Genomic DNA, 26,433 nt, shown 5'->3' on the forward strand with positions numbered 1-26,433 from the left:
TGGGGAATCTCAGGGCAAGAGCATTGCCTTCGAAGTTTTATAAAGGAGATTATTTCCTCATTACAGGTTGAGTCTCTCTTATCCTGAATTCTGAAATGCGAAATATTTCAGAATCCAACGATGTCCATGTTGGTGGCTGAGAAAGTGACACTTTCGCTTCCAGATGTACAGAAACCTTGTTTCATGCACAAAATTGTTAAAAATATTATGTATAAAATTACTCTCAGATGATCTGTCTAAAGTATATAGGAAAGAAGAATGAATTTCATGTTTAGACTTGGGTCCCATCTCCAAGATGTCTCATCAGATATGTGCAAATGTTCCAAAATCCAAAACATTTCAGATAAAGGAGACTCAACCTGTACAGTTTGCATGTTGGGCTATGACTCTCAGCTTGGCTATGAAACCCAATGGATGACTTTGGGCAAGTCACACTCTCTTAACCTCAGGGCAAACCTCTTCAGAATAAATTTTGCCAAGAAACCCCCATGATAGGTTCACCTTAGGGTTGTCATAAGTCAGAAACAACTTGACAACAACAAACATACATACTATAAAACTAGGAAATGGAGTCTGGGAAAGAGAGAGAAGGTAGAAGGTAGCCTTGTTAGCCCATGAGTCAATACGATGTTGGCTCAGTCTTGCAACAATACATCAGCCTCCTTTTTCATTTATGGGAAGCTAAGAAACACTTGGGTCCTGTCCACTCCTTTAGGTTTCCTTCCGCACCTTTCTCTCCATTCCTTATTGTCAAAGGTGTTAGCAAGGAGGGATTTGGAGGTCTTTCAGCAGAGGCTGGATGGCCATCTGTTGGGGATGATTTGATTGAGAGTTCCTGCATGGCAGGGGGTTGGACTGGATGGCCCTTGTGGTCTCTTCCAACTCTATGATTCTATGATTTTTAAAGTCACATCCCTCTTAATTGCAGGGCCAGAAAGTGTGGCAAGTGAGTTTGCAAAGGTGGAGAGGTGGCCGGTTTGGAGGGTTTAATGCTCCCCGTGTCCCGCCATAACCGATAAGCCTAAACATTGTAATGCCTGTAACTGATAAGCCTCAATTGATAAGCCTACACACTTGCAAATCAAACAATGACATATCTTTTCTCGGTCTACCTCGCCTTCCCTTCCCACTCCTTCCTTTGCCTTTTCCCACAGTGAATTTCAAGTCTTGTCTTTTGATCTGCCACAAGGTGCTGAAAGTGTGGATGGTATGCATCAACATCATACAAATAAATGGGGGAACATGATTGGAATTCTGGGCTGGAATGGGAAATGGTGGCCCTTTCCCAGCTGCTCCAATCCATGAATACAGCTTTATAGTTTAATATTTATAATTGGATAAATAATGCTCTGAAACTGGCAGGCGTAGCTTTGCAAAAGGCCTGGCCATTTTGGGGTTGTCAGAGGTGTTAGTCCAAAACAAGTGTGGGTTTCATGGCTAAATGTTAGTCTAAAATTGCGCTGCTAATTAAAGCATAGAATGGCTTTATTTATTTATTTATTTATTTGTGGCAGAAAATAAACACTGTATATTTAATAGAGCGCATAAATTTGGCATGAAGACATCGTATCAAAGGAATGGAAACAAAAAAAAATCAAAAGCTCTTGAGGTGTTTTCTTTTTATGATTTTTTTTAGCTTTCATGTCTTTGTGAAGAGCTTGCTGGAGACATGGTTGCTGGAGAAAGCATGCTCAGCTGATTCAGATCCAGAGATTGCTTCTGAGACACTGCGGAGGAGTGGGGGATTTTAGCTGGCCGCTTGACCACTGTGGACTAAAGAGATTACCTGAACTTGAAGGTAGTTTGATGGGAGGTGGCCGGTGTTTCACACCTTTTCCCAATAATGGTGACTGAACATACCCGGATACACTCTCAGCCTGTCCCATTTCCTTCTCAGGAGAAAGTTCACTTAGACAAACTCCACCGTTTGAGTTATGAAACATCTTCACTGTGCATTTAGCTTCATTTTGAACTAGTTCCTGGTACTGCTTGACCACTCTTTCAGCTTCTGATTTTGAGCCAACAAGAAAATGTGACGGCATAGCTGGGCTCTCATTATCTTCTTCCCTCTTAATCATCTGTATTTTGCCGTGTAGTAATGGATTTCCCATGAATGGAAAATTGTCAGTAGAATGCTTTAAAAAGACCCTAAGAAATGCACACATGAAAAACCACATAAAGGAAAGCAGCGGGGAAATTGTTTTTCTACCTTTGTCAAGGGTTTGACAGTACTGTACTTCCTTTTTTCTCTTCTGCTTTCCTGAATCTGTCGCTTGCACACTTGTTTCAACTTTGGTTTCAAGGTGGCCTCCTCTTGTGGGTCCTACTATTCTGTGTGTTGGTGTTATTGTTAATTTTACACTTCTCTGTGCCATAGAGACTAGGACTCCAGGAGGCCCAGATTTGAGTCTCTCTCAGCCATGAAGACCACTGACAAGAGCAAGTCACACTCGCTCAGCTTTGAGGAAGGCTATGCAACTCATCTGAAGAAATCTTGAGAGCTTGCATAGCGGAGTGGTTTGAAAGTTGGACCAGGACTGCCGGAGACCAGGGTTTAAAACCAGCCTTTCCTGCCTTAAGACAACCATAGGAAACCTATCATGGGGTTTTCCTGGCAAGATTTAGTTCGGAAGGGTTTGCCTTTGCTTCCTCCGGGCTGAGAGAATGTGACCTGCCACGGTCACCCAATGGCTGAGGATTTGCACTTGGTGTCCAGTCTATACTGGTTTCAAATACATCATCACCACCATCATCATCATCATCATCATCATCATCATCATCATCACCACCACAATGGTGATGGTGTGATGGCAATGAAGAGATGATATATATTTTAATCCCACTTTCGCTAAAGTGGCTTACAAATTAGATGTGATAGAACACAACCCAATACAATATGACATGACTCCCATGCCCCCCTTTTCAGGGCACTGGGCTGCCTTGCTTGCCCGCAGTGCCAGGTCAACCCATGGGGTGCATGCGGGGAGCAGAGGATGTGATGATGATGAGGACATCAACCAGGTATTGGGGGGTGTTTATGGAGAGGGTGTGTGCCAGGCAATGGGGGAAGAGCCCGGTTGGTTATCTTTTGCAGGGTGGCTGTCTGTCTGAATGGGAGGTTATTTGTCTGCAGGTCCGCTTGAAAGTCTGGCTAGCTGGCAGGCTAGTTGGCTAGCTCTCTGGCAGGTTGGCTGCCTGGTAGGTTAGCTATCTGTCTGGAAGGGTTTGTAGAGAGATCCTGGATTACCTTTGAGACTAACTGAAAGAAAGAAATGGGCAGCCGAGCTTCCTAGACTTCAGTCTACTTCCTCAGGTGCATTTCCGTCTTCCTCCGATGTCTGGAAGGGCAGGTTGTTGCGGCAGGTCAGCTAGCAGTTTGAAGGTTGGGCTACCTGCCTGGTTGGTGGGTAGCGGATGGCAGGTTTTCTGTCTGTCAGATTGGTGTCTGTTGGCTTCAGTGTGAGGTTGTCTGTCTGTCCGTGTGGCTGCTTGGCTCCTGTCTGTCGGCTGGGCTTTCCAGCTGAGCGATTGGCTAGCAGTGCCCCCCCCTCCTGCCTCCCTTCTGCCTGGCGCCCTCGCCTCTTGCAGCTGGTGCTTCTCCTGGTTGGTGCCACATCTCTCCTCCTCCTCCCTCCTTCAGCGCAAGGCAGGGAGAAGAGGCGCTGGCTGGCATTGCATCGCCTCTTGCCCTTCCTTCCGAGCAGCATCTGATCCGGATCCGGATCCAAGGCCAGCCCCAAGAGTCCTTGCTGGAGCCACCGCGGACCATGGAAGGCGCCTCCTTCGGAGCCGGTCGGGCCGGGGCAGCTGTGGACCCCCTGGAGTTCCTCCAGGGCCCCAGACCCTCCCAGGATCCTCTTCGGGGGTAAAGCCAGGGCGGGAGGCGCCAGGGGCAGGAGGAGCATCCTCTCGTTGGGACCCAGCCCTCTGGCAGCATGGACTGACGCATTTGCCACAGGCGCCTTTGCCAAGGGAGCATGGAGAGGGAGGCCTTTTACCTGCCATGGATGGTAGCTCTGGATCCTGCCAGCGGGCAGGGAGCATCTGGGTGCCCACTGCCCCATCTCTATTCAGGGGGGCTGGAGAAGGCATCTCTCCTCCCTCCCCCTCCCCCGTGAAACAGAGATATATTAGATATAGATATACAGTAAAAGGGGGTGATGTGCAAAATGATGATCACACCTTGGAGGGTGCCTCTGTGTGTAGGTGTGCAATGGGGTTTGAAGAAGCAAAGGCAGAGAATGGTTTTTATTCCTGAAAATAAAGATTTATGCCTGGATCTACACTCATCTCTTTTCTCTAGCGATATTCCTGCAATATATATATATATGTGTGTGTGTGTGTGTTGTGTGTGTGTATATAATATTGCAGGTTTTATTCCTGCAAATAAATAAAGATTCTATATACCTAGATCTATAGATATTCCTGCAGATATATAGTGTGGTGTATTATATATTATATATATATACTATATAATTATATATATATATATATATATATATATTACTACAATGTATATATAATATAAAATTTATTTTCCTGCAAATATTTGTCTGTCTGTTGTCTGTCTGTCTATCTATTTATTATCTATATCTATATCTATTCTGGAGGGGTATTTTGGGGCTTATTTGGGGGAAATCCTCCCCGAAACCTCCCCAATTCCTGCCTGTGTTCCTACCTCTTTTCCATTTAGGTGGGCATCCCCCTTTCTTCTTCCTAGTCTTTCTCATTTTAAACAAATGGCAACGTTTGACTATTCTAATGTTTTGTATTGGGGGTTTGTTTGCAAAATCCTTGAGCATCAGAATATTATTGCATTATTTGTTGTGGGGGGGGGGAAAGAATAAGGAAAGGGATCCCCTCCCCTCCAATGGCTCATTGTGTGTTTGGTGATGCTGGGCAGATTAGCTGCCCACACCTTTTTTCTGCCATGGCTCCTCTTCTCTGTGCTTCTCCATGGTTTGAAATGAAAGCCTGGTGGCACCTGTTCTCTCTGGAAGGCTATGGAGGATGGCTGGGTCAAGCAAGGCCTAGTGTGTGCATTTGTGTGTCTGTTGTGTGTGTTTGTGAGAGAGAAGGGGAAGAAATCAGGGTGGCTCTTGTGAGCGAGCATGGCTTCTGTTGTCTGCGGATGTGACATTGATTCGGCCGAGGCTCATGGCTCAGTGATGTGGACGAGAAAGCCTCGTGTGTGTGTGTGTGTGTGTGTGTGTGTAAGGTGTTGTCTTTTTTTTCATTGTACTAGAAGGGATCTTGAACATCTGGCAGGTTGGCTGCCTGGTAGGTTAGCTATCTGGCTGGAAGGGTTCGTAGAGCGATCCTGGAGCACCTTTGAGACTAACTGAAAGAAAGAAATGGGCATTTTTTCTTGTACTAGAAGGATCTTGAACATTCTTATCAAGGACTTGTGTTTCATAGTGTATCTATATGCTCTTGAGATGCCTCTATTCTAAACTGTAAGATAATGCAGTTTGACACCCTTCAGCTGCCATTGTCGTTCAGAGAAACGCGAGGAATTCACTGCAAGTATGCAATGCAAGGTGCTGAAGTGTGGCAACACTTGGAAAGCTGGAGAAGCAAAGTGACTGTTTACAAATGTATGATTAATAAGAAACCCAGTTGCCCAAACACTGCTATGTTAATGAACACTGGGGTAGAGAGGGCTACTATTATTGTGTTCAAGGCAAGTGGATGGACAGTAAAACCTCTGGATTCATTCTATTCAGCGCTTTGCACTGGCATCTCCCATTGAATTGCATCTCTTAAGTAGTGGTTGGAGAACTATTTCCAGTCCATAAGATGTCAAATCCTGGTCCACAGCAAGCCACCTGGAAAGAGAAGTGTGGTCAATGGGCATGGGTACAATATGATGCCAACCTAGCTTGTTGTTGTTGGCTGCCTTCAAGTCATTTGACTTATGGACACATGACTTTGGCATGTTTTTTCAGAGGGGGTTTGCCATTGCCATCCTCTGAGGCTGGGAGACTTGCCCAAAGTTACCTAGTGGGTTCCATACTAAACTGGGATTCGACCCTGCTCCAGGTCACAGTCCAGTGCTCAACCACTAAAAATGCTGGCTCTCACCGGTGGAGATCACCTTCCAATAGCTCTTAAGAAGCACCATGTTGGAGTGGAGTAGCTTTGGTTTTGAATATGGATTGATTTGATTCATTCTGTCGCTTTGTCTCCAGAGTAGTGGGACTGAAGGTGGCTTACACGGGATTTAAAACAATTATGATAACAAAGTAAAACAAAAGTTATTAAAACAATTAGGATGTTGCCGCACTTCAGCTGCGTACAAAGCATGAAAACAGCAGGCAGACCATGAGAAAACCCATCCCAGTCCATTTCTAAAGCCTGGCAGCATATGAATATGCTTTACTTGCTGGAAGATCACTGAAGGTCAGAATGAAGAAACTATCCCAGTGTAGCTGTGACAAAGTCTTTGTAGACAGGACCTGCCAGATATCCTTTGACAACTTGACTGGTTTTAAAATAGCCTTCTAGAAGGAATTAACAAGACCACACAAACGCTTCTCAGCCCATCCAACTATACTCTGCTGGCCCTTGTAGCACGTCAAAATCAACAACAACCCCAACTCTTCGTTTGCAAGCTGGTTGTTTCATTATTATCCATCAGTTGCCCTGTTACTCACCGTTGTTATCGTTGCGTCTTTCTTATTGTAACCAAGATGCTACATCATGTCTATGTTCGGAATTTACAAGCCATAGCTACGGGTGCAGAAATGCAACAAATCTTGTTAGCAAATTGGGTGGTGTATCTGGGCACTGGCAAAGCTGCCCCAATGCACATCCAGCACTTCTGATGCTCATCAAGCATATGTGATGTGCTTTGGGTACATCTGAAGAATTTGGGCATCTGAGGTACATTGGGCACTTCCGATGCACATTAGGCATTTCTAGATGCCCCAGTAGCATAAGGCCATGGCACATCAGTCACTCCAACTTTGTAAATGGGTGCCAATTTTGTAAGTCACAACAGACCTTAGTGACTATGGATACTGCAAAATGTCTCGATTCAGTCTTCCACAGCATAAGACCATCGATGTAATTCTCAAAAGAACACCAAACTCTTATTCATTTGAAAGTCTGCCAGGTTTGGACTGGCCATTCAATTCTGTCCTATTGGTTGACTGGTTGATTCATTGGGTTTATATCCCACCTTTCTCAAATGGGACTAGGAATCAGAAAGGTGGCATTCGATAATTGGATGTTCAAGCCTGCCTCTCTCATATCTATCTTAGCAAGGGGACCAAATGATGCTCAGAGAATGTGCACCGTCCAGTCCTTTCAGACAAGAGAATTTCCGGAGCTATTGCACTTGTAAACATACATACCTTACATAATACATACATAATACATATATATATAGCACATTGCAGATCTCCCAAAACCCCAAACTGGGAGCTCACTGCTATATAGGTAGCAAATTTGAAGAGGCTGCCTCTTGTGATCTGCTGGAGACCTAGGATTGAAAGGAGGTGTGCCATCATGCTCCCTTGAGTAAACATAACGGATCCTACTGTTTCTTGTAAACCGAACCAGCTGCCCTCTTGGCTTGAGATAGGCAAATGCTGCCTAACAGATTTCCAAAGCAGTGGCCATTCCTGGCTGGGAAAACAAATGTGCTCCAGTTTAGCAAAGGCTCCTTGGTGCATGAGTATGCAACCTGGCCTAAGACATTTGTGCATTCTGGAGCAGGTCTGTGTTTCCTGAGCATGAGCTTCTGCCACAGATGGATTCACTTCTCTTTGCAGAGGTGCTTTCACCAGAACACCTCCTTTCGATCTCGAAATGTGTGAGAAAGGGCCGCTTGGACATTGGCAAAGTTGGAAGTCCCAGCGGTTCCTTTCCCTCCCACCAACTGCGATGATGCTTCTTTTCAACGAGTATCTCATGCGCTGTGGTTTGCTTGTTCTTCCAAAAGCAAAAACAATCTTGCCTAGTTCCTTCCTTTTTTAAAACTTTGTAGCAACAGAAACTTGATATGAACGTCTCGGTTGCAACACATGAACCTAATAAAACCATTATAAAAATAAAATGCGGGTGACCAGATGTCCTAACCGCCAAGGAGGACAAGGCGCTGCAAAATGCAGGACATTCAAGAAAAATGAAAGACATAAACAACATTAAAGCAAAAAAAAACATCCATATAATACCATCCTGCTTCTTAGCCGCACAATGTAGGGGATGTCTGGAAAGGTGGGCTATGGTCACCCTGAATGGAGGACATTTTGGAATTCCTCCGGACAGAAGTGAGTTGGCAAGAGAGAGTTTTTCCTTTGTGTTGTTTGTGCATCTTCAAGTTGTTTTGACTTGTGGTGATGCTAAGACAACCTATCATGGGTTTCTTGCAAGGTTAACACGAGGGGTTGCCATGCATCTTGAGGGCGGGAGAGTGGGACTTTCAAGGCACCAGGGGTTCCAGGGCTGAGCCAGGATTTAACCCTGGTTCGCATAGTCGGGCTCAAACCGCTATGCATGCCTTTTTAACCTTGTGTATAGGTGCTGAGACAGGTCTCTATGAATAGAAGGCCTCCTATCCCTGAACGCTCAAGGTGAGGGTTGTTTTGGTGCTCAATGTACTGAAGGGTTTTCTACACGTGGTGCAGGCATGATGTTGTGGGTGGCGGTGGGAGAGCTGGACTGGATCTCAGAACGGAGGCCAGCAAGATCAGGCATCCACTCATGGCAGTTTTCCATCTGCTGCATGTGGGGGCTGGATAGCGTCAGGGTGCTACAATGTGAGTTTTCTGGGAAGAAGCAAAAATTAATTCTAAAAAGCTGTGAGCCTCATATCGAAAATACTTGGATCTCACGAAATAAAACATGGTTGCATTGGCCCTGCAGACGGCCAAGAAAACCCATCCGAGGTTCTTGAATTCAGGTAGCCGATCTCATGAAGGGGCTGTCTTGGAGCCTCTTGGAAGGAGCATGCATGGGACACGGTTTGTAAGTCAGCCTTTTGCCTTCGTCCTGCTGTTGAGAACGTTTGCTTCTTATTCCTGGAAAAGAGAAGGACGTTTGGCGTTTGGGAGGGGAGTGGCAAGATGTCTTCCCTCCATTGACCCAATGGCTGACTAACCCAATGGTAACCTAATGTCTCCGCTCAATTATTCATACCTCTGAAATGCAGCTGCTTTTTGGCAGCCGGAGTGTTTTCCTGAAATTACTCTCGGCGTTTCCGAAATGTTTCCTCATTATTTATGAATAAGATTGAAAGGAAAGCTCCTACTACAGAACTTGTGTGTCACTGCATTGTGGTGCGCATAATGCCAATGCATTATGGTGTCAGTAGTGTGGTGTCACATTGTTGTTGTGTCCATAGTGCAGTGCCACTGCATTGTGTGATCCTTACGGACACCACAACAAAATGGCACTGCATTAAGGACACCAGACTGCAGTAGCAGTGGTTTGAGTGTTGGATTCTGGGGACCTGTGTTCGAATCCCTGCTGAGCCACAGAAACCTGACTTTGGGCAAGTCACACTCTCTCAGCCCCAGGGGAAGGCAATGGCAAACCTCCTCTGAATACATCTTGCCAAGAAAACCCCACGATAGTTTTGCCGTAGAGTCGCCATAAGTCGGAACATATATTTAATGGGAGTTTGGTGATTTCTTTTTCAGGCTAACGTTTTCATTGGCATGTTTAATACTTTTACATTTTTTGTACCAGAAACTGTTTTAGCTATTTTCTTTCAACACACATTATAAGCCACTTTGGGGGAAATGTGGGATAGAAATAGACCAATCTATCTCTCAAGCAATTGAATATCACCTCCAGCCTTGGGACCATTGATGGTTGGGGTGGTGTTTCAGTTGAACCATGTTTGTTCTTCTTTCTTCTTCCTCTCCCTACAACCCTTCCTCAAGATCTTTGCCATTGTCGTCTTCGGCTCCATCATCAATGAGGGATACGTTAATACTGACAAGTCACCGATGTTACGGTGCATCTACAACGCCAACGAAAGCGCCTGCAACTACGGAATCACCATCGGCCTCATTGCCTTCTTGGCTTGCAGCCTCTTCTTGGTGGTGGACCTCTACTTCCAGCAGATCAGCAGCGTGAAAGACCGGAAACGCGTTGTCCTTGTGGACCTTGGCTTCTCAGGTGGGTCCCTTGGGGCAGGGAAGATTGTAGGGTTAAACCAGAAAAAAAACCCCGTAACTCCTGCTAACTTAGACTCTACTAAAACAAGAAACAGGTATGCAATATAGACAGCTATACAAGATATGGTTTTACATGACAAATTATCAAGGCTGTATGTTAGAGAACATATATTAGAGAAGATAAATAACCAATACAGTGGATCCTTGGTATCTGCTGGAGTTTGGTTCCAGGATGCCCCATAGATACCAAAATCCATGGATACTCAAGTCTCTTTAATATAATGGCATAGTAAATTGATGTCCTTTATGAAAAATGGAAAATCAAGGTTTGCTATTTGGAATTAATACCTGTTAAAAATATTTTCAAGCCATGGATGCTTGAATTCGTGGATAAAAAAATCCATGGATAAGGAGGGCTGACTGTATGCCATACTAACCATATCTAATTGATAAACAATAGAACAATAAATTAATATTTGCAACTACTGTACTTACAGCATTTTAGGGATACACGATGCCAACACCTCTGAGGCTACAGCATGAAATGGCATGTAACTAACCCCAGAATAAGAGTAGTTATTATTAATGTTGTTAGTTTTGATATTATGTTATTTTATGTATGTATGTATTGTACGATACGCTTAGGTTGGAGATCCTGTTTTGAATTGCGATTAGGGTTGCCATAAATCAGGACCTCCAAACCGGGACAAATGTAGGACAACATTTTCAAATGTAGGACACTTTTTTTTTTAAAATGGAGGACACGTGAAAAAAATTGATTTTTAAAAAATGTTAATCTAAATGCATGTTTCTTAGGCATGATCAAAATGGAGGACATTTGGGCATTATTTCTGGACAGATGGCAGAAATACACTTCCCTTTCTGGCCAAACACCCCCAACCTCCATTCCAAAACACACACAACAGCACATTTCAGCATTTCACGTGGCTTTACTTAACATGGCCTCTTGCGTCAGAGGCTTATTCCATAACCAGACCCCTTCGGTTTAACACTTAGCATGGTGTAACATGGCTATGCATATTGAACATGTCAAGGTGGTTTCACAGTTCTTGCACCAAGTGTACTTCTCAGAAGTGTGTACTTGGTCAAGGGACTTTGGTTTTTCTTCACTGCGCATGAGTTTGTAAAAATCACAGCAATTTACATTGACCATGCCTCAGAGGCTTTCTGATATCAATATCACCATTAAAGAACCAAAAACACACAGAAAAGGCACTTTGGAAGGTGATACTCTCTCGGCTTCAGAAACAGTGCCTGCATGCCTCTCAAGCTGACTCATATCATCATCATCATCATCATCATCATCATCATCATCATCACCACCACCACAACAACAACAACCACCACAACCACAACCACAACCACACTATCATTGTCAAAGCAAGGGAGACTTGTTAGCAATTAAAGCAGGCAAAATAAAATAAAAAAACCCTTGAGGCCTCTGGCCACTCACCACCTCCTCCTCCTTCTCCTTTTCCTCCTCCTCCTGCTCCCCCCTCCTCCTCTTCCTCCTCCTCCTTCTGCTCCCCCTCCTCCTCTTCCTCCTCCTCCTTCTGCTCCCCCCTCCTCCTCTTCCTCCTCCTCCTTCTGCTCCCCCCTCCTCCTCTTCCTCCTCCTCCTTCTGCTGCCTTCTCCTCTTTTTGCTCCTCCTCCTGCTCCCCCCTCCTCCTCTTCCACCTCCTCCTTCTGCTCCCCTCTCCTCCTCTTCCTCCTCTTCTTCCCCCCTTCTCCATGCGCCGCACGGCCTGGGGGAGGGGCGGAGAAGGAGGTGGGTGGTGCGGGGAGGCGGGGAGGGTGGCGCGAGGCCGTGCTGGGAGGCGGGGAGAGCGGCACGGGGCTGCGCTGGGAGGCAGGGAGGGTGGCGCGGGGCTTCCCCCTTCGCTTCCTCCGCCCCAGGCCGCACAGCCCTCCTCTTCCTCCTCCACGCGGTGGAGGAGGAGGAGGGCAGCGCGGTCAAGCGCCACAACCCGGCTGCAACTGGGGTTGTCCCGGTTTTTGGCAGCACCCGGGACGGGAGGGCCCCGGGGCCGCCAAAACCGGGATAATCCCAGTTGCAGCCGGGTTATGGCAACCCTAACTGTGATGATACTATTTGGCACTTGGATTTTGTTTTTTTTAGTATATTAATGAATATACAGTGGACCCTTGTTATACGCTGGGGTTTGGTTCCAAGATCTCCCGTGTATAACAAAATCCGTGGATGCTCAAGTCCCATTAAATATAATGACATAGCAAAATGGTGTCCCTTATAAAAAAAATGGAAAATCAGGGTTTGATATTTGAAATTTATACTTTTTTGGAACATTTTCAAACCGTGTATGCTTGAATCCGTGTATAAAAAATCCGTGTATAAGAAGGGCTGACTGTAATATTAAAAATAAATATCTTATATCTCATCTCCACAATCTCTCCATGTCCTTCTATCAGCATTTTCAACTATCTTCATTGGCATCCAGCTCACCCAAGGCTCACCCAGAAAATCTTAATATTTACTGTTCTTCCCATTGGATGCTAGAAGACGGTAGTGCAAACCGTTTTTTGGCGTTTCGGTCACTCTGCGGCCACTGAGGGGCTTTTCTGCTTTTCCTTGCAGGCTTCTGGTCCTTCCTGTGGTTCGTGTCCTTCTGCTTCTTGGCCAACCAGTGGCAGCGGACGGCACCCAGTAGAGAAGCGTCGCATGGTGGAGATGCTGCCAGGGCAGCCATTGCATTCTCTTTCTTCTCCATCCTCTCCTGGGTATGTGTTCAGCCTTGGCAAGCAAGGATGCATCTATGCCAGTGATGCCCAAACTTTGCTCCTCCAGGTGTTTGGACCTCAGCTCCCAGAGGCCCCAGCAAGCTTGGTCAACAGTCAGGAATTCTGAGAGCTGAAGTTCAAAACATTTGGAGGACCAATGTTTGGGAACCACTGATCTACACTGTAGATATAATGCAGCTTGACACCACTTGAACTGCCATAGCTCTCCATTCTACACATTCCTGGGATTTTTGTAGTTTTGGGAAGCACCAGCACTTTTGGGCAGAGAAAGCAGTTCCATCAATGCATTGGACTCTATCAAGGCTGTCAGCCTTTTGGGATCTGGCTCCGCATTTGCAAAACTGTCTTTCTTTGCACCTTCGGCCAGATCTTACCCGCTTTCATAAAGGGTTGAAGACCTTCCTCTTCCATTTGCTGGATTAAGTTGCTAAACCTGCCTAAGATGGCCAAGATGGGTAGTGGCTGATAAGGAGTTTGTTTTTAGTATATTAGGTGGGATACAGACCGTTCAAAAAGGACTGTCTCCCGTCACCTTGCTTTGCTCCGTGAGTGAGCCGCAGCAGACAAACTGCGCGGCTCCCTCGTGCAGCAAAAAGAACCTGCAAAAAGCAGGTTCTTTCTGCAGTGCGATTGTGATGCCGCAATGTGCCAATGGCGCACTTGCGGCATCATAATGGCGCCACGACGAGCGGACGCTAAGCGTACGTCACGTCAAAATGGCAGTCCTTGTGTGTACAGGGCACCGCCATTTTGATGCCCTCATCGCGTGCAAGGGGCGAGTAGCGTCTGGAAGCGTCGCCCCTCGCACATAATGACAGCACCCCATAGGGCTCATCTGTAAAGCACCTTAGTATATTATTTGAGTACTTTAGTACTTTATAGTGCTGTGTTTTATCATTCGTTTTTGATTATATACGTCTTGTATTCTGCCCTTTGGTGAAAAGGGCATTATAAATAAATGTTGTTGTTGTTTTGGCTAAAGACCTGGCAAAATTACAAGTCCCAGGATTCCATAGGATGGAGCTACAGCACTCAAACTGTAGTATGTCTCCAGCACAGATGCACTTGTAGATTTATATAGACATATATATGAGTTAAAGCGCAGTACTTACATTGACCTGTGGATAAGTCAACTCAGGGTTTTTTGGGTCAATTTTTTAATCTACATTTCTAGACTTATACATGAGTATATGCAGTAATTTCAGCTTGTGAAAACTTTTGTGAAACGTTGTTCTTTTTCCTCTCGTGAAGGTCGCCCTGACTGTAAAGGCCCTCCAGAGATACAAGATGGGGACCGACATGTCTCTCTTCGCCACAGACCAGTTTCCTCCTGACCCCAACGCTGGATATCCCGGGTACCCCACGGGGAGTGGCGTCGAAAGCACGGAAACCTACCAGAGCCCTCCTTTCTCGGAGACCTTGGACACGAGCCCCAAAGGCTACCAGGTGCCGGCGTACTGAAAAGGCTGAGGTTTTGGGGAGGGCAAGGCGGGCGTCCCATGTGGTTGTATAGCAAATGGGAAGCCAGACCCAGAGAGAAATGGGCCAGGTTCCCTTCTATGGTGCAGTCATAGTCAACTGGTTGGTTGCAAATGTATTCAGAGTACTTTTCCTTTCCTTTCCTTTTTTTAAATGTGGCAAGTTATGTGCTGGGTTAAACTTACTCTTAGCTCATGGTGCAGTGAATTCTGTACAGTGGTATTGGTTCTTGTCTTACCTGTCCAAGGGTCTTTTTTTAAAAAGAATATATATATACACACACATACATACATACATAAATACATATATATATATATATAAAACGAAAAACAAACAAACTTAACAGTGTTCCCTCTAAGCATGACATTCTAGGACGGTTGCTACTCTATTCCAGTGTCTTTGTTCATGTGGCCATTTTGCTGGAAGCGCACATGAAAACTGGCCAGAGGTCAGCCTCTTTGAAACCTTCCCCAAATCAGTAGATGCTTTATCTCGTCTTCCAGGGCTAACCCCAAAAAATCATTCCCACATTTTTTATTGAAGAGACTTTCCTTTCCATTCTGCCTTCTTCCCCCCCCCCCCCCCCCCAATAACCTTAGCAAATGTAGCCTGGATTATTTCCCCAACCTCTCCCTATCCCCCAAAGAAATGTGCCAAATCTAAAGCCAAAAAATAACAGTTGTGTTATTTTTCTGTGTGCGTATATATATAATTATACAATTCCTGGATTATGTGAGTGAATATAGGCTTGCATGCTTTAGCTTTGCAGTTCTGATAACCCAGGTGGCGTTGGTTCAGATGGATTCAGGGCATAAAATAAATTGAATTTTTGCACTCAGGACAGAAAAAATTCCAGCACTGGAATGGCAATCAACAAAAGCTGCTTAGCAGAGAGAGAGATAGCATTGTGGCAGATCAGAAAAATAAAAATAGGGCTAGCAGAAGGTAGCACCCATCCCATAGCATCCAACCAAACACCTGAGTGCCCTGGACAGGCCCAAGAATTCCTACATCTCTTCCATTTTAGTAACATTGCAGGTAATTTTGGTGGAAAAGGATAAATAGGGTCTGTCAGGGGAGAGCTGTCATTGAAATGGAGACCAAGAGTTGAAAAACCAAAGCCCCTCCACTGTCAATGGGATTGGCCTTCTCAAAATGGTGCCCAATGTATTGGGACTGTATGCCTGTGTGCAGCCATATGCGCCCTGTTCAAACTGATTAAACCCCAATATGATGCTATGTACACTTATTTGCACTTGGATTCATGGTGGCAACCGCAATGTTGTGGAATGGCTCACCTGATTCTGTAAAGAAAGTCCATAACCCATGTGAGTCCTTTCCAATGGAAACAACTGGAGCCTTGTTTATGATGACTTAAAAGATATATGAAACTGACAAGTAGGCACAAGAAAATGCCAAATTCCCATCCTAAAGGATGCTGCTGAGCAGAATTTAAAATGGTTCGAATCGGGGTGATCTAGGCGGCATGTGGCTCTTGAGATTGCAAAGTGCAGCCCCTGAAAGCCTCTTGAGCACAATTTTAAATTTCGTTTAAAATCCACACTGATTTTCAAGCAATCTTTTCGTCCCCGCATCAGCCAAAACAACCCAGTGCCAAATGCAAGAAATAAAATAAAAAGAAAGTCCCCAAAATCAGCCAATATGGCATCCAGAAGTGCGGTGGCATCACTTCTGGTGTGTCAAAAAATAGCAATGCAGCCTACTGGATGCATGGAAATGGGGAATGTTCTCCATTGTAGTTGCTCAGATGCAATTTAAATGGGGGAAGATGAGCTGAATTTAAATGGTAATCATCTGGTCCTCCAAAGGTTGTTAGGACTATAACTCTCAGCATTCCTCACCATATGGGCTGTGCCAGCCATGAGGCTGCTGAGAGCTGCAGTCCAATCTTCGGAAAACCATGATTCCTTGCTGTAAAACAAGAAGGGAATCTATATGCTGCCTTTTTAGTTGATTTTAACAGAAGCCGCAATTTTTATTTTTTTAAAAAAAATTGTTTTGGGCTATCGGGCTTTTCTAGTACTCATTCTGGGGGGGGGGGAGTGGATCTCAAAATCCCACTGCAGAGACAGGCACTCGATCCATTAGAAATGATCTTGGTGCATGGAACTTTGTGCCCCTGAAATTTCAATATGCCACAGCTGGCATTCTGTTAGGGACATACACACATGTACATGAACCGCATGCATGCTGTGTATGGCTTTTTTTGAGTATTGCAGAGGCTGGTATTCGCTTCCCCCTTTGCAGTTATCAAAGCAGACCCCCCGGACCTCCTGAGGTCCTGATCAAGGACCTTCATCCCCAAAAGAGAGCATGGAGGGGAAAGCAATGCTTGGCTAGGTCCCCGTAGCCAAACATGAAGCAATTGCCTCACCTGCTGCAAGTTCTGGAAGAACCCAATGGAACGCAACAGTTGGGATAATCCCTTCATGTCTAGCTATGGGAACACAGCCAGACATTATTGCAGTCCCAACCAAACACATATTGTCTGTGTGTCTATGGATGCTTTAGTGCACTATAGTATGTCCGGGAGGGTATTGTGGTTGTTGGTAAATGGCTCAGAGTAGTTGTAGCCCCACATGTCCAGTGGTTCCCAAACTTTGGTTCTCCAGATGTTTTGGACTTCAGCTCCCAGAATTCCCGACTCTTGGCCATGTTGGTTGGGACTTCTGGCGGTTGAAGTCCAAAATACCCAGAGGACCAACATTTGGGAATGACTGCGTTAGGCTAAGCCATGTTGGATTGAGGCCTGTGCTTCCCTAGAGTAAACGCACTAAATTGGCTGGACTCACACTTTTAGTGTCCAGTGTTGGAAGATTTTTGTAGCAGCATGCAACAAGGTCAGTCGTGGGGCCAAAAACCTACGTCGCAGGTCTAAACCGGATATCGAGGACGGTTTTAATACAGGGTCCAAGTAGAACTGTAGCAATATTTTCCTTAGAGGGAACACTGCCATTTTTAGCAGACACAGAATTGTGTTTTCAGTATTTTAGAAGACGATGACAACAAAATAAAGCTATAAGCACTTAAATGTTTCTTTAAATCGATTGTATAACATGAAATAAATGTCTGTTTCGTACAGTGTATTTTTTCTAACTATAAAGAAAATCCATTCCAGAGTATCCTTGTAATTGCCTGGGGGGAAGGGGGAAAGAAGAAGAGAGGTCATGTTTTGTCTGACCGGTCAAACTGTCTTAGGCAGCCGTGTCTATGTGCTGTGTATTACAATTTTGAATGTATGCACCTTATGCCTACAGATGTATTCTCTTTTCTTTTCTCCCCAACACATTCCCTTTCTCCTCAAGCCTGAAGGGGACTCCAAAGGTATTGTCTCAATAATGCTTTGTACAAAGGGGTTATCACCCCATAAGCAAGGGCTGGCCCAACCAAGACACACTGAGGCCTGAGGCAGAAAATTCAATGTAATTCAGTTTTGCATGGCTAAATGCAAGGGAGAGGTGTAACTTTTAGTTGCTCTAAAGGCTGCGTTTGTGGTTCTTATGGACCCCCGAGTTTCTAAACCATCCCTTTTCTGTCTGACAAAAGGATGTTCTGCCTCACTGCAGAACATTGCCTCCAGGAGCAGCAATTGAGCTTTTAATCTGTTTGCATAATGTCTAAAACATACCATATATTAGTCGACCTCATGTATGCTATGGACAAGTCTGGGAGCCAAAATTATGAATTTTGATATAAGTCAAGGGTAAAATCTAAGGGCATGTAACCAAGGATGTAAGCAAAGGAAAACAATGCCAAAGAATGCCACTATTTTCCAGCCCAGGCATTCAAAAAGGCCAGAAGCGGAATCATGGCAGAGAGAGTAGAGGTGCTGTGTGCTTCTTTTAGGTCCTCCCAGGATAGACTAAGCTCTTGTCTTTTGCCATTCTGCTCAGAGAAGGGGATGGTTCCTATTTTGGTATAGGTTAAGGTATAATACAGTTTGGCCCTTGGTATCTGCTAGGGCTTGTTTCCAGGACCCCCGGTAGATACCAAAATCCCTGGATGCTCAAGTCGCATTCAATACAATGGTCAAAATCAAGGTTTGCTGTTTGGAATTTATATATATATTTAAGTATTTTCTAACCATAGATGGCTGAATCCATGGATACAGAGGGCTAACATGGACCCAGGTTTTTGGGGGGTCAATTTTTTGACTAAAATTTCTAGACAGGAGTATAGACAGCAGTTGGATTTCCAATCACTGGGAAGGGGGCTTTTGAGTCTGTGTGACCAAATATCTAGATTCTGTGGGATGGAGGCATGATAAAGAGGTCCGAAACAGTGTTAGCACCTGCGTTATGAAAATGTAGTGCAGGATGGTCATCTGTCCATGGGAGTGCTTTGACTGAGTTCCTGCATGATGGGGGTTAGACTGGATGGCCCTTGGGATCTCTCCTAACTCTGTGATTTTATGAACATGAACATGGCTTGGGCACCATGGGCTATAGAGACAGGCCTAGCAGGCTACAGAAGGCGTAATGGGACTGATTTAAGTGATCATTGGGCTACAGAGACAGGCCTAGCAGGCTACAGAAGGCATAGATGGGGCTGGTTTAAGTGATCAAACTGACTAAAAATAAATCACCATAAATCACTGAGCTATTAGCATGGTTCAACCTGTTCCCACCAGCGTGCATTAAAAAGCCTTTGCATGAGATTCTGAAGACTTCTTGGTTCCGTTTCCGTATGCTCCTTATGCTCCATCAAGTCTGACTTGTGTTGTTTTATGGCCGCTCAAAGAGCCACAGCTTCTCATCACAGCACACCCTTTTCCATTAGGGATAGGAGTTAGCAAGATTGCTTTGTACTGCATATTATGCTGCTTTAGCCTACATCACCCCATTGTTGACCATAGGGCTTAATTTCCCTTCCTCAATATAAACTCAAGGATGCTACTAGGGAAAGGTTCCATCATATTGTGTGTGTGAAGGTGTAAACAGTACCAAGTCGCTGCTGCACATACAGATTGCATGGCAACCATAATGACATATATTGAGACTGCTCTTACTTTGAATTGTGGGATAAGCAGCTTTGAGGAGAGACAGAGCAGGCGTGCATTAAACTAAGAGCAGGTGTGCCCAAAGTTATGGGTCCAACTTCTCTATTGTAGGGGTACAAAGCATAGTAACATGTCCTGTTTCTGGATGTGTATCAGTGTCCCAAAGAACACTGCCAATTCAATGTGTCTTATGGGGGGCGGGGGACATAATGGCTTGCTTGTTGTGTGCTTGTTGAAATTAGTACCATAGCTACACCATGACCTTAAAGCAGGGAGTAACACAGTGTGGTCAAAGCCAATTTTGCTTCTTCACCTTTAAAGCTGCCTGAAGCCACGCAAGACCACCTTTCTCTCTTTTCTCCTGATCAGGATTCCCTTCCAGAATATAATCCTTGTGCTGCTTTGGGAGTCCAGGGTTTAAATCCCTCCTCAGCCAAAGAAACATACTGGTGACCTTTCTTCACATTCTCTCAGTCTCAGAGGAAGGTCGTGGCAAACCTTTGCTGAATAAAACCCTGCCAGGAAACCCTTCCTAGGATAAAGTGATCCTAAGTTGAAGCCAGTATGGTACAGTGGTTTGAGTGCTGAATTGTGACAAAGACCAGGTCTGAATCCCTGCTTGGCCACGGAAACCCCGTGTGACTCTCTCAGCTTCAGAGGGAGGCAAAGGCGAACCCCTCTGCACAAATCTTGCCAAGAAAACCCCTTGATAAGCTCACCTTAGGGTTACCCTAAGTCAGAAATGACTTGAAGGCACACAATAACAAGTTGTCCTGAAGGCGTGTAAAAACAAATATGATCTTTCACAGACCCAGTCAACCCCTGCCTTAAGGACTACCAATCAAAATCCCAAGACTGATCACTTCAGTGTTTGCCAAGTCTTTTTGTTTTAATGCTGCAGGAGCAAAAACAGGTTAACTCTCTTCAGGCTAGTCCCAGCTAGGTTCCCTTCATACCTTATTCATTCCAATACAGAAAGAACTCTTTTTTGCCTTTTAACTTTACCTGCAATACATCAGCAGGGCAGGCTCTCCTCCTTTTGCTTAAGGGTTCCCACTATTGCTTCTAAGTCGAGTCTTCCCTAGAAGAGCGAGAAAAGCCTTTGGGGGAAGAAAAAGGGCCAGGGAGGGCTTTTGTGCACAAGAGAACCTCCCTTTCTAGCTACCTGCAGTTTGCTGCAATACACATTTCCACCTCACATTGTTTGCATTGTGTTTAATAAAGATACCAAACATGCAGATACCTCTCTTCAAAAGCAAGACTGCTACAGAAAGCAACAACAACAAACAAGTTGCAGTTGTTAGTCATCCAATGTATACTGTGGTCAAAAAGTGGTCTATGTGAAAGAAGTTTTTTTTTAATTTAATGTTTACAGTTCTTTTTGTATGTACATAATTATTATAGACAGATAAACCATTTGGAAAGACAAATCACCAATCTGTGATTGTGTAATTTTAATTGTCTGTGAACCAACTGCAACTTATTTTCCAATAAAGATTTTAAGATTTAAGCATTTGCTACCTTATTAACCTCCTACTGAAATCACAGGGAGAGCGGGTGGACAAAAAAAGGGCACTGGTGGGCATTCTCAAAATGGCAGACACAGATATCAGATTCAGCTAGTCATCTGCAACAACTGGGAATCTCTTCCAAATAGTGGAAGCATTACAGATCCTGGTGTTTGATCATAGGCATGAAAAATATAGCAGGTGTGTCAGGCAAGGTAGCAACCGATCATGGTCTGCTAGAAGTGATTTGTGAGATCGAGCCAATTTCCTCTCCTGCTTCACGAGGACCATGCCTGTTACAACCAAAAATAGGAAGGCGGCATCAACAGCAGCTGCCTGGTTTGCTGTTATTCTTGCCAGCAGGACGTGGGCACAAAGCCTGTGGATGCCCACGCACGAATCAATAGAGGGAGAAGTGTTTTGAGACTCTACAGTGCCAGGCCCTGAAACACAGGAGGAAGGCAGGCATACCCAGAAGTCTAGACCATCCTGTAGGTGTCAAGTTGCCTGTAAAACCCACTTTTGTGGCACTTAAAGCCCCCTCCACCAGTGCCCCAAACCTCCCAACACCCTTACTAATAAAACAGTAACCCAAAGTTTGGTATCCAAACCTTGCAGGAACCCCCCTAAATGCATAAAAACACACTAAATACCCTACCCACCCTCAATAGCACTCCAGAACTCTGCAATGCCCCTAAATATTTTCCCTCTGGAGTCCTTCTCAAAGTGGCAATGAGAAGTGATGCAATGTCACCTCTTGTCACTATCTTGGGAGGGACTATAGAGGGAAAGAAGTATTTGGGCTTACTGGTGTGTACATGTGTTTCAGAGTCCATGAGTGGGTGGGGAAATTGGCTCCTGGCCTCCACATATTTGCCAAACTCTGGTTCAATGACTTGGAGGACAAAATTGGGGGAATACTTATCAAATTTGCAGATGACACCAAAATAGGAGGAGTAGCTAATACTCCAGAGGACAGGATCAAGATTCAAAATGACCCGAACAGACTAGAAAACTGGGCCAAAGCTAACAAAATGAAATTCAACACGGAGAAATGTAAGGTACTGCACTTAGGGCGGAAAAATGAAAACCACAGATATAGGATGGGGGACACCTGGCTGAATGAAACTACATGTGAAAGGGATCTAGGAGTCCAAGTAGACCACAAGTTGAACATGAGTCAACAGTGTGATGTGGCAGCTAACAAGGCCAATGCGATTTTAGGCTGCATCAATAGAAGTATAGTGTCTAGATCCAGGGAAGTAATAGTGCCACTCTATTCTGCTTTGGTCAGGCCCCACCTGGAATACTGTGTCCAGTTCTGGGCACCACAATTAAAAAAGGACATTGAGAAACTGGAGAGTGTCCAAAGGAGGGAGACTAAAATGGTGAAAGGTCTGGAAACCATGCCCTATGAAGATCGATTTAGGGAGCTGAGTTTAGCCTGGAGAAGAGAAGGTTAAGAGGTGATATGATAGCCCTGTTTAAATATTTGAAGGGATGTCATATTGAGGAGGGAGCAAGCTTGTTTTCTGCTGCTCCAGAGACTAGGACCCGGAGCAATGGATGCAAGCTGCAGGAAAAGAGATTCCAGCTCAACATTAGGAGGAACTTCCTGACAGTAAGGGCTGTTCGACAGTGGAACAAACTCCCTCGAAGTGTAGTGGAGTCTCCTTCCTTAGAGGTCTTCAAACAGAGGCTGGATGGCCATCTGTCGGGGATACGTTGATTGTGATTTCCTGCATGACAGGGGGTTGGACTGGATGGCCCCTGTGGTCTCTTCCAACTCTACGATTCTATAATTTTATGATTCTACTACATCATCCATGAAAAAGCCTAGTAGTATATCACCTTTGGCCACTCCAGAACCTACATAAAAGTCTGGGGACATACCTGCCCTCCATGCTTCCAGTGGATGGAGCAGAAGGATGCTAAGGGTCTGACTAGCATGATATTCTTATGGATCCTGACCTTGGTGGGAGTTTGTCATTGCCATTGGGTTCACCCCACAATGTCTGCACAGTACTCTTACGGAAATTCACCCAGCAACTGGAATTTGCAATTATTAGGAAATACAGCAATGGCAGCAAGATTGTTCCCAAGGACTTGAGCCACCCTGGCCTCTGTTATTCTTTCTCTCCAGTGAAACCCATAGGACATGGCGCTTCAAGGCATGAGACGGCAGCCTGGGATGGTCAATGTGGAGCAGCGTTTAATAAGCCAACACCTGGTCTATCTAAGCCACCGCAAGGTTCCTCAAAGACAATGGAAAATAACCAGACTTGCACCACTGGGGTAGAAATGTACATTGACAGTGAGAAAGAAAAGCACTTAATATTATCGTTCCCTACATGCAGTTCTAAGGAGGAGGAGGAGAAGAAAGAAAACAAAAACACCAAGGTTTTGCCTCCCCAGAAATAAGCTAGACCAGAATGGCTTTCCAACAGCTTTGAGATCTAGGTACGCATCTTCTTAGGGTCTCACTCCTGCCTGTGAAAGAATCTTAACTGTCCCCCACAAAGAGTTGCTGCAGTTGAAGGGGAGGAGGGAGTGAGGAGGACAGAGCACTCCTTGCATGCCATACCATCCCCTCTGTACTGCTCTGCAGTCCCAATTCCCTTCCTTCTCTGGTGGGCTACACTGCTTGTGTGACTATCCCAAGGGTTCCTTTGCATCCAAATGTTAACCTACCCCTTCATTTTTTTTACAACCACCCCACCAACACTCCATTTCTACAACTGGGGCAACTGGAAAGTAGCAAATCCCTCCATGCTGGTGGTAAACCAAGTCACATCTCCTGTGACCCTGCAATGCCAACTTGTTCTGAATGGCACAAGGGCAATGGCTGTCCAGGCTGCCATCGCCTCTCAACCTTCTCAGCCTCCATATCGCCCCTCTAGCCCACACATACACACACACATACACAGAGCCAGCTGCTCTCCTCTCCACAGAAAATGCCTGCCTTCCAAGAAGCATGGATTTTAAAGATGGAGATGGTATTTATTGGTTCACCTGGAACAGCTATCTGATGATCCGGCTAATGGCCTGCAAGGACGGAAATTCCTCCTCCTCCAGGTGCAAAGCCTTGTGGGAAGCCAGGTCCTGCTGGGTCAGCACCTGTTGGCATGTGGGGCAGACACAGCAGTCAAGTTCAGTGCCCAACTCTGACTGCCAAGCCACCTTCTTGTTCTTCTTGGGTTTGCCAGCGGAGGAAGGGGGGATACCAAACTTGGCCTTCAAGTCGTTGTGAGTGGCAAGCAGTTCCTGCTGCTTGGCCGTGTCTGGCAACAGCACCAAGAGCTCGCTGAATATCTTCTTGAAGTTCTCACCAAGAAGCTCCTGGCAACTTTTGTAATACTGCTCTGCAGAAATCTGACCCTGGGGAGGAGGGAGGGAAATTGGACAGTCAGAAAATGGAACCATGGGGAGGCCTCACAGAAGCCTAGATGGGCAAATACCAAAAAATAAAGTAGCAGAAATTTATTAAATAATAAACAGGCTCCAAATTAGCTCTCCCTCCACCACAAAGCTTTCTTTTGGGAAGAGAACTAAATAGGAGGTATTCTTAGGCTCACTGACAATAAAAAGAGTTCAGACCATAAGAACGTTAACAATACTCAAAACAGCAACAGCAGATTCATATTTGTGTTTAAAGAAGGAAAATGAGGAGAGAGGTATAGCCTGGCAAACCTTCCTGGAGAATGTGTCTTTTTGTAGGGGATAATCCAGGAAAACAAACTCAAGCTGAATCCAGAGAAAACGGAGGCGCTTGTGATAGGTGCCTCTGGTCCAGGGAAGGAGATTTCCCAACCCATCCTTGATGTGGTCATACTTCCCCTGAAGAATGAAGTTCACAGTTTGGGAGTACTCCTGGACTCGTCTCTACAGATGACATCCCAGGTAGAGGCAATAGCCAGGAATGCATGGTGTCAGCTTCGGCTGATACGCCAACTGCGTCCCTACCTGGCTCAAGGGGACCTTGAAACAGTAGTACATGCGCTGGTAATCTCTCGTTTATATTTCTGTAATGCGCTCTACATGGGGCTACCTTTGTACCAAGTTCAGAAGCTCCAACTGATTCAGAATGCTGCAGCCACACTGATCACCAAGACACTGAGATCAGAGCACATTACACCGGTACTGAAATCTCTACATTGGCTGCCGATTAGCTTCCGAGCGCAATACAAAGTGTTGGTTATTACCTATAAAGCCCTACATGACCTGGGCCTGAGTTACTTAAGGGAACGCCTCTCCCTACATAATCCGCCCCGCACTCTCAGAATATCTGGCACAAAAATATTAGAACACCCCAAAACCAGGTTGAAAACTACCTCTTGTAGAACATTTTCTGCGATGGCCCCTAGACTTTGGAACAACCTACTGGAAGCGAACTCTTATACATTCTTTGGAAGCCTTCAAGAGGGCACTGAAGATGGATCTCTTCTGGCGGGCCTATCCAACGGATCTCCTCTAATCTGATTTTGAACATCTGAATACGATGACTCCAATTCTTACGACTGTGAGAAATACTGTAACAATTCTCCCCTTTTTATTTCTGATTGAAGTATTTTGTATTGTCTATGTATTTTATGATGTTTTTATTGCTGTAATCCCACTTTGATCGGAAGGGAGAAGCGGGAAATATAAATAAAAATTTATTATTTTCATTATCATCATTATCATCATTATCATCATCATCATCATCATCAACGGGGGTTAAAAAGGCAAGGGGGCACTTCGGAGTGATTGTTGAGGGACTGTCACGCTTTGCCTCCACCAATGATAATCCCAAAAGAGGCACCATAGATGGATTTGGGGAAGAAACAGAAAGGGTTAGCAAAATACCACTTCTCACACATAACACACCTCCACAATGGTGATAATGGGAAGAACCCCTAGCTGCAGACCTGACCTTCTCTTGGCAAGTACTTCAAAAGTGATGTCTACTCTGTTATTTTAAAGTCATGAATGACATCAACAATAACAATTTAGTTTTAAAAAGTGGCATCTACTTACCTGCCTGAATTGTCCCGAGTAAGTCTTGAATTTGTTGAATTGGGATTCGTCGTCTTTAAGAAATTCCTTGATTGACTGAATTAGCTGGATGTTTCGCTGCTGGAAGTTTTCTAGGATCAAGTAGGGTCCCTGACAAGGTTTTGATCTGTTTTAAGGGGGAAAGTGCAAGAACTGAGCCATCCTTGGATCTTTCTTTCCTTCCTTTTTAAAAAAGTTTATCTGTTGAAGATGCTCACAAAGTGGCATCAGATAATTGTCACACAAATGTAATTCATTCTTCTTGGCCCCCAACCCAATTGTTTCTAGGTCTGAAGACATGTTACCAACTAATCTCCTATGGATAAAAGACTTTTTTCTCTTATACACCTTATTCTAGATAGTAAACACTTTTTAAACGTAAATACGACAGCCTCCAATTTTGATTCAGAGGGCATGATGTGTCTCAGCTTCCAAAATTGCCCTAACTTGTGTCAGTGCCTCTCTCGCTTAGGTTTTATTGTTA

General features: G+C 44.9%; 2 protein-coding genes across 3 annotated transcripts in view; one reads left to right on the forward strand and one right to left on the reverse strand.

Moving 5' to 3' along the window:
• The first annotated feature begins 3,767 nt into the window (after positions 1 to 3,767).
• Positions 3,768 to 15,442, forward strand: SYNGR3 (synaptogyrin 3). Of its 2 annotated transcripts, none has more exons than XM_042438259.1 (5): positions 3,768 to 3,837; positions 6,950 to 6,978; positions 9,894 to 10,131; positions 12,745 to 12,887; positions 14,160 to 15,442. In XM_042438259.1, the coding sequence occupies exons 1-5, from the start codon at positions 3,768 to 3,770 to the stop codon at positions 14,367 to 14,369; spliced, it is 690 nt and encodes a 229-aa protein (XP_042294193.1). In that variant the 3' UTR covers positions 14,370 to 15,442. The 2 variants fall into 2 exon arrangements, with proteins under 2 accessions (XP_042294193.1, XP_042294194.1); XM_042438260.1 differs by lacking the exon at positions 6,950 to 6,978 and adding an exon at positions 6,745 to 6,773 and having other exon boundaries at positions 3,768 to 3,834.
• A 7,665-nt stretch (positions 15,443 to 23,107) lies between these two features.
• The window catches only part of ZNF598 (zinc finger protein 598, E3 ubiquitin ligase), a 13,828-nt gene continuing 10,502 nt past the window's right edge, over positions 23,108 to 26,433 (reverse strand). The window contains exons 10-11 of the mRNA XM_042438258.1: positions 25,932 to 26,076; positions 23,108 to 24,293 (exon numbers count right to left, since the gene is read on the reverse strand). Coding sequence (XP_042294192.1) covers positions 23,937 to 24,293; positions 25,932 to 26,076 — 502 coding nt within the window. The 3' untranslated portion in view covers positions 23,108 to 23,936. The remainder of the gene's footprint in view (positions 24,294 to 25,931; positions 26,077 to 26,433) is intronic.

Source organism: Sceloporus undulatus, chromosome 8, assembly GCF_019175285.1.
Source record: "Sceloporus undulatus isolate JIND9_A2432 ecotype Alabama chromosome 8, SceUnd_v1.1, whole genome shotgun sequence".
Taxonomy (NCBI): Eukaryota; Metazoa; Chordata; class Lepidosauria; order Squamata; family Phrynosomatidae; genus Sceloporus; species Sceloporus undulatus.

Bases quoted from the DNA above. Each gene is read 5' to 3' on its own strand.
- SYNGR3 (XM_042438259.1), top strand. From the start codon at position 3,768: ATGGAAGGCGCCTCCTTCGGAGCCGGTCGGGCCGGGGCAGCTGTGGAC. The intron at 6,979-9,893 runs GTGCCAATTTTG...CCCTTCCTCAAG, and splicing joins CACTCCAACTTTGTAAATGG to ATCTTTGCCATTGTCGTCTT. The intron at 12,888-14,159 runs GTATGTGTTCAG...CCTCTCGTGAAG, and splicing joins TCTTCTCCATCCTCTCCTGG to GTCGCCCTGACTGTAAAGGC.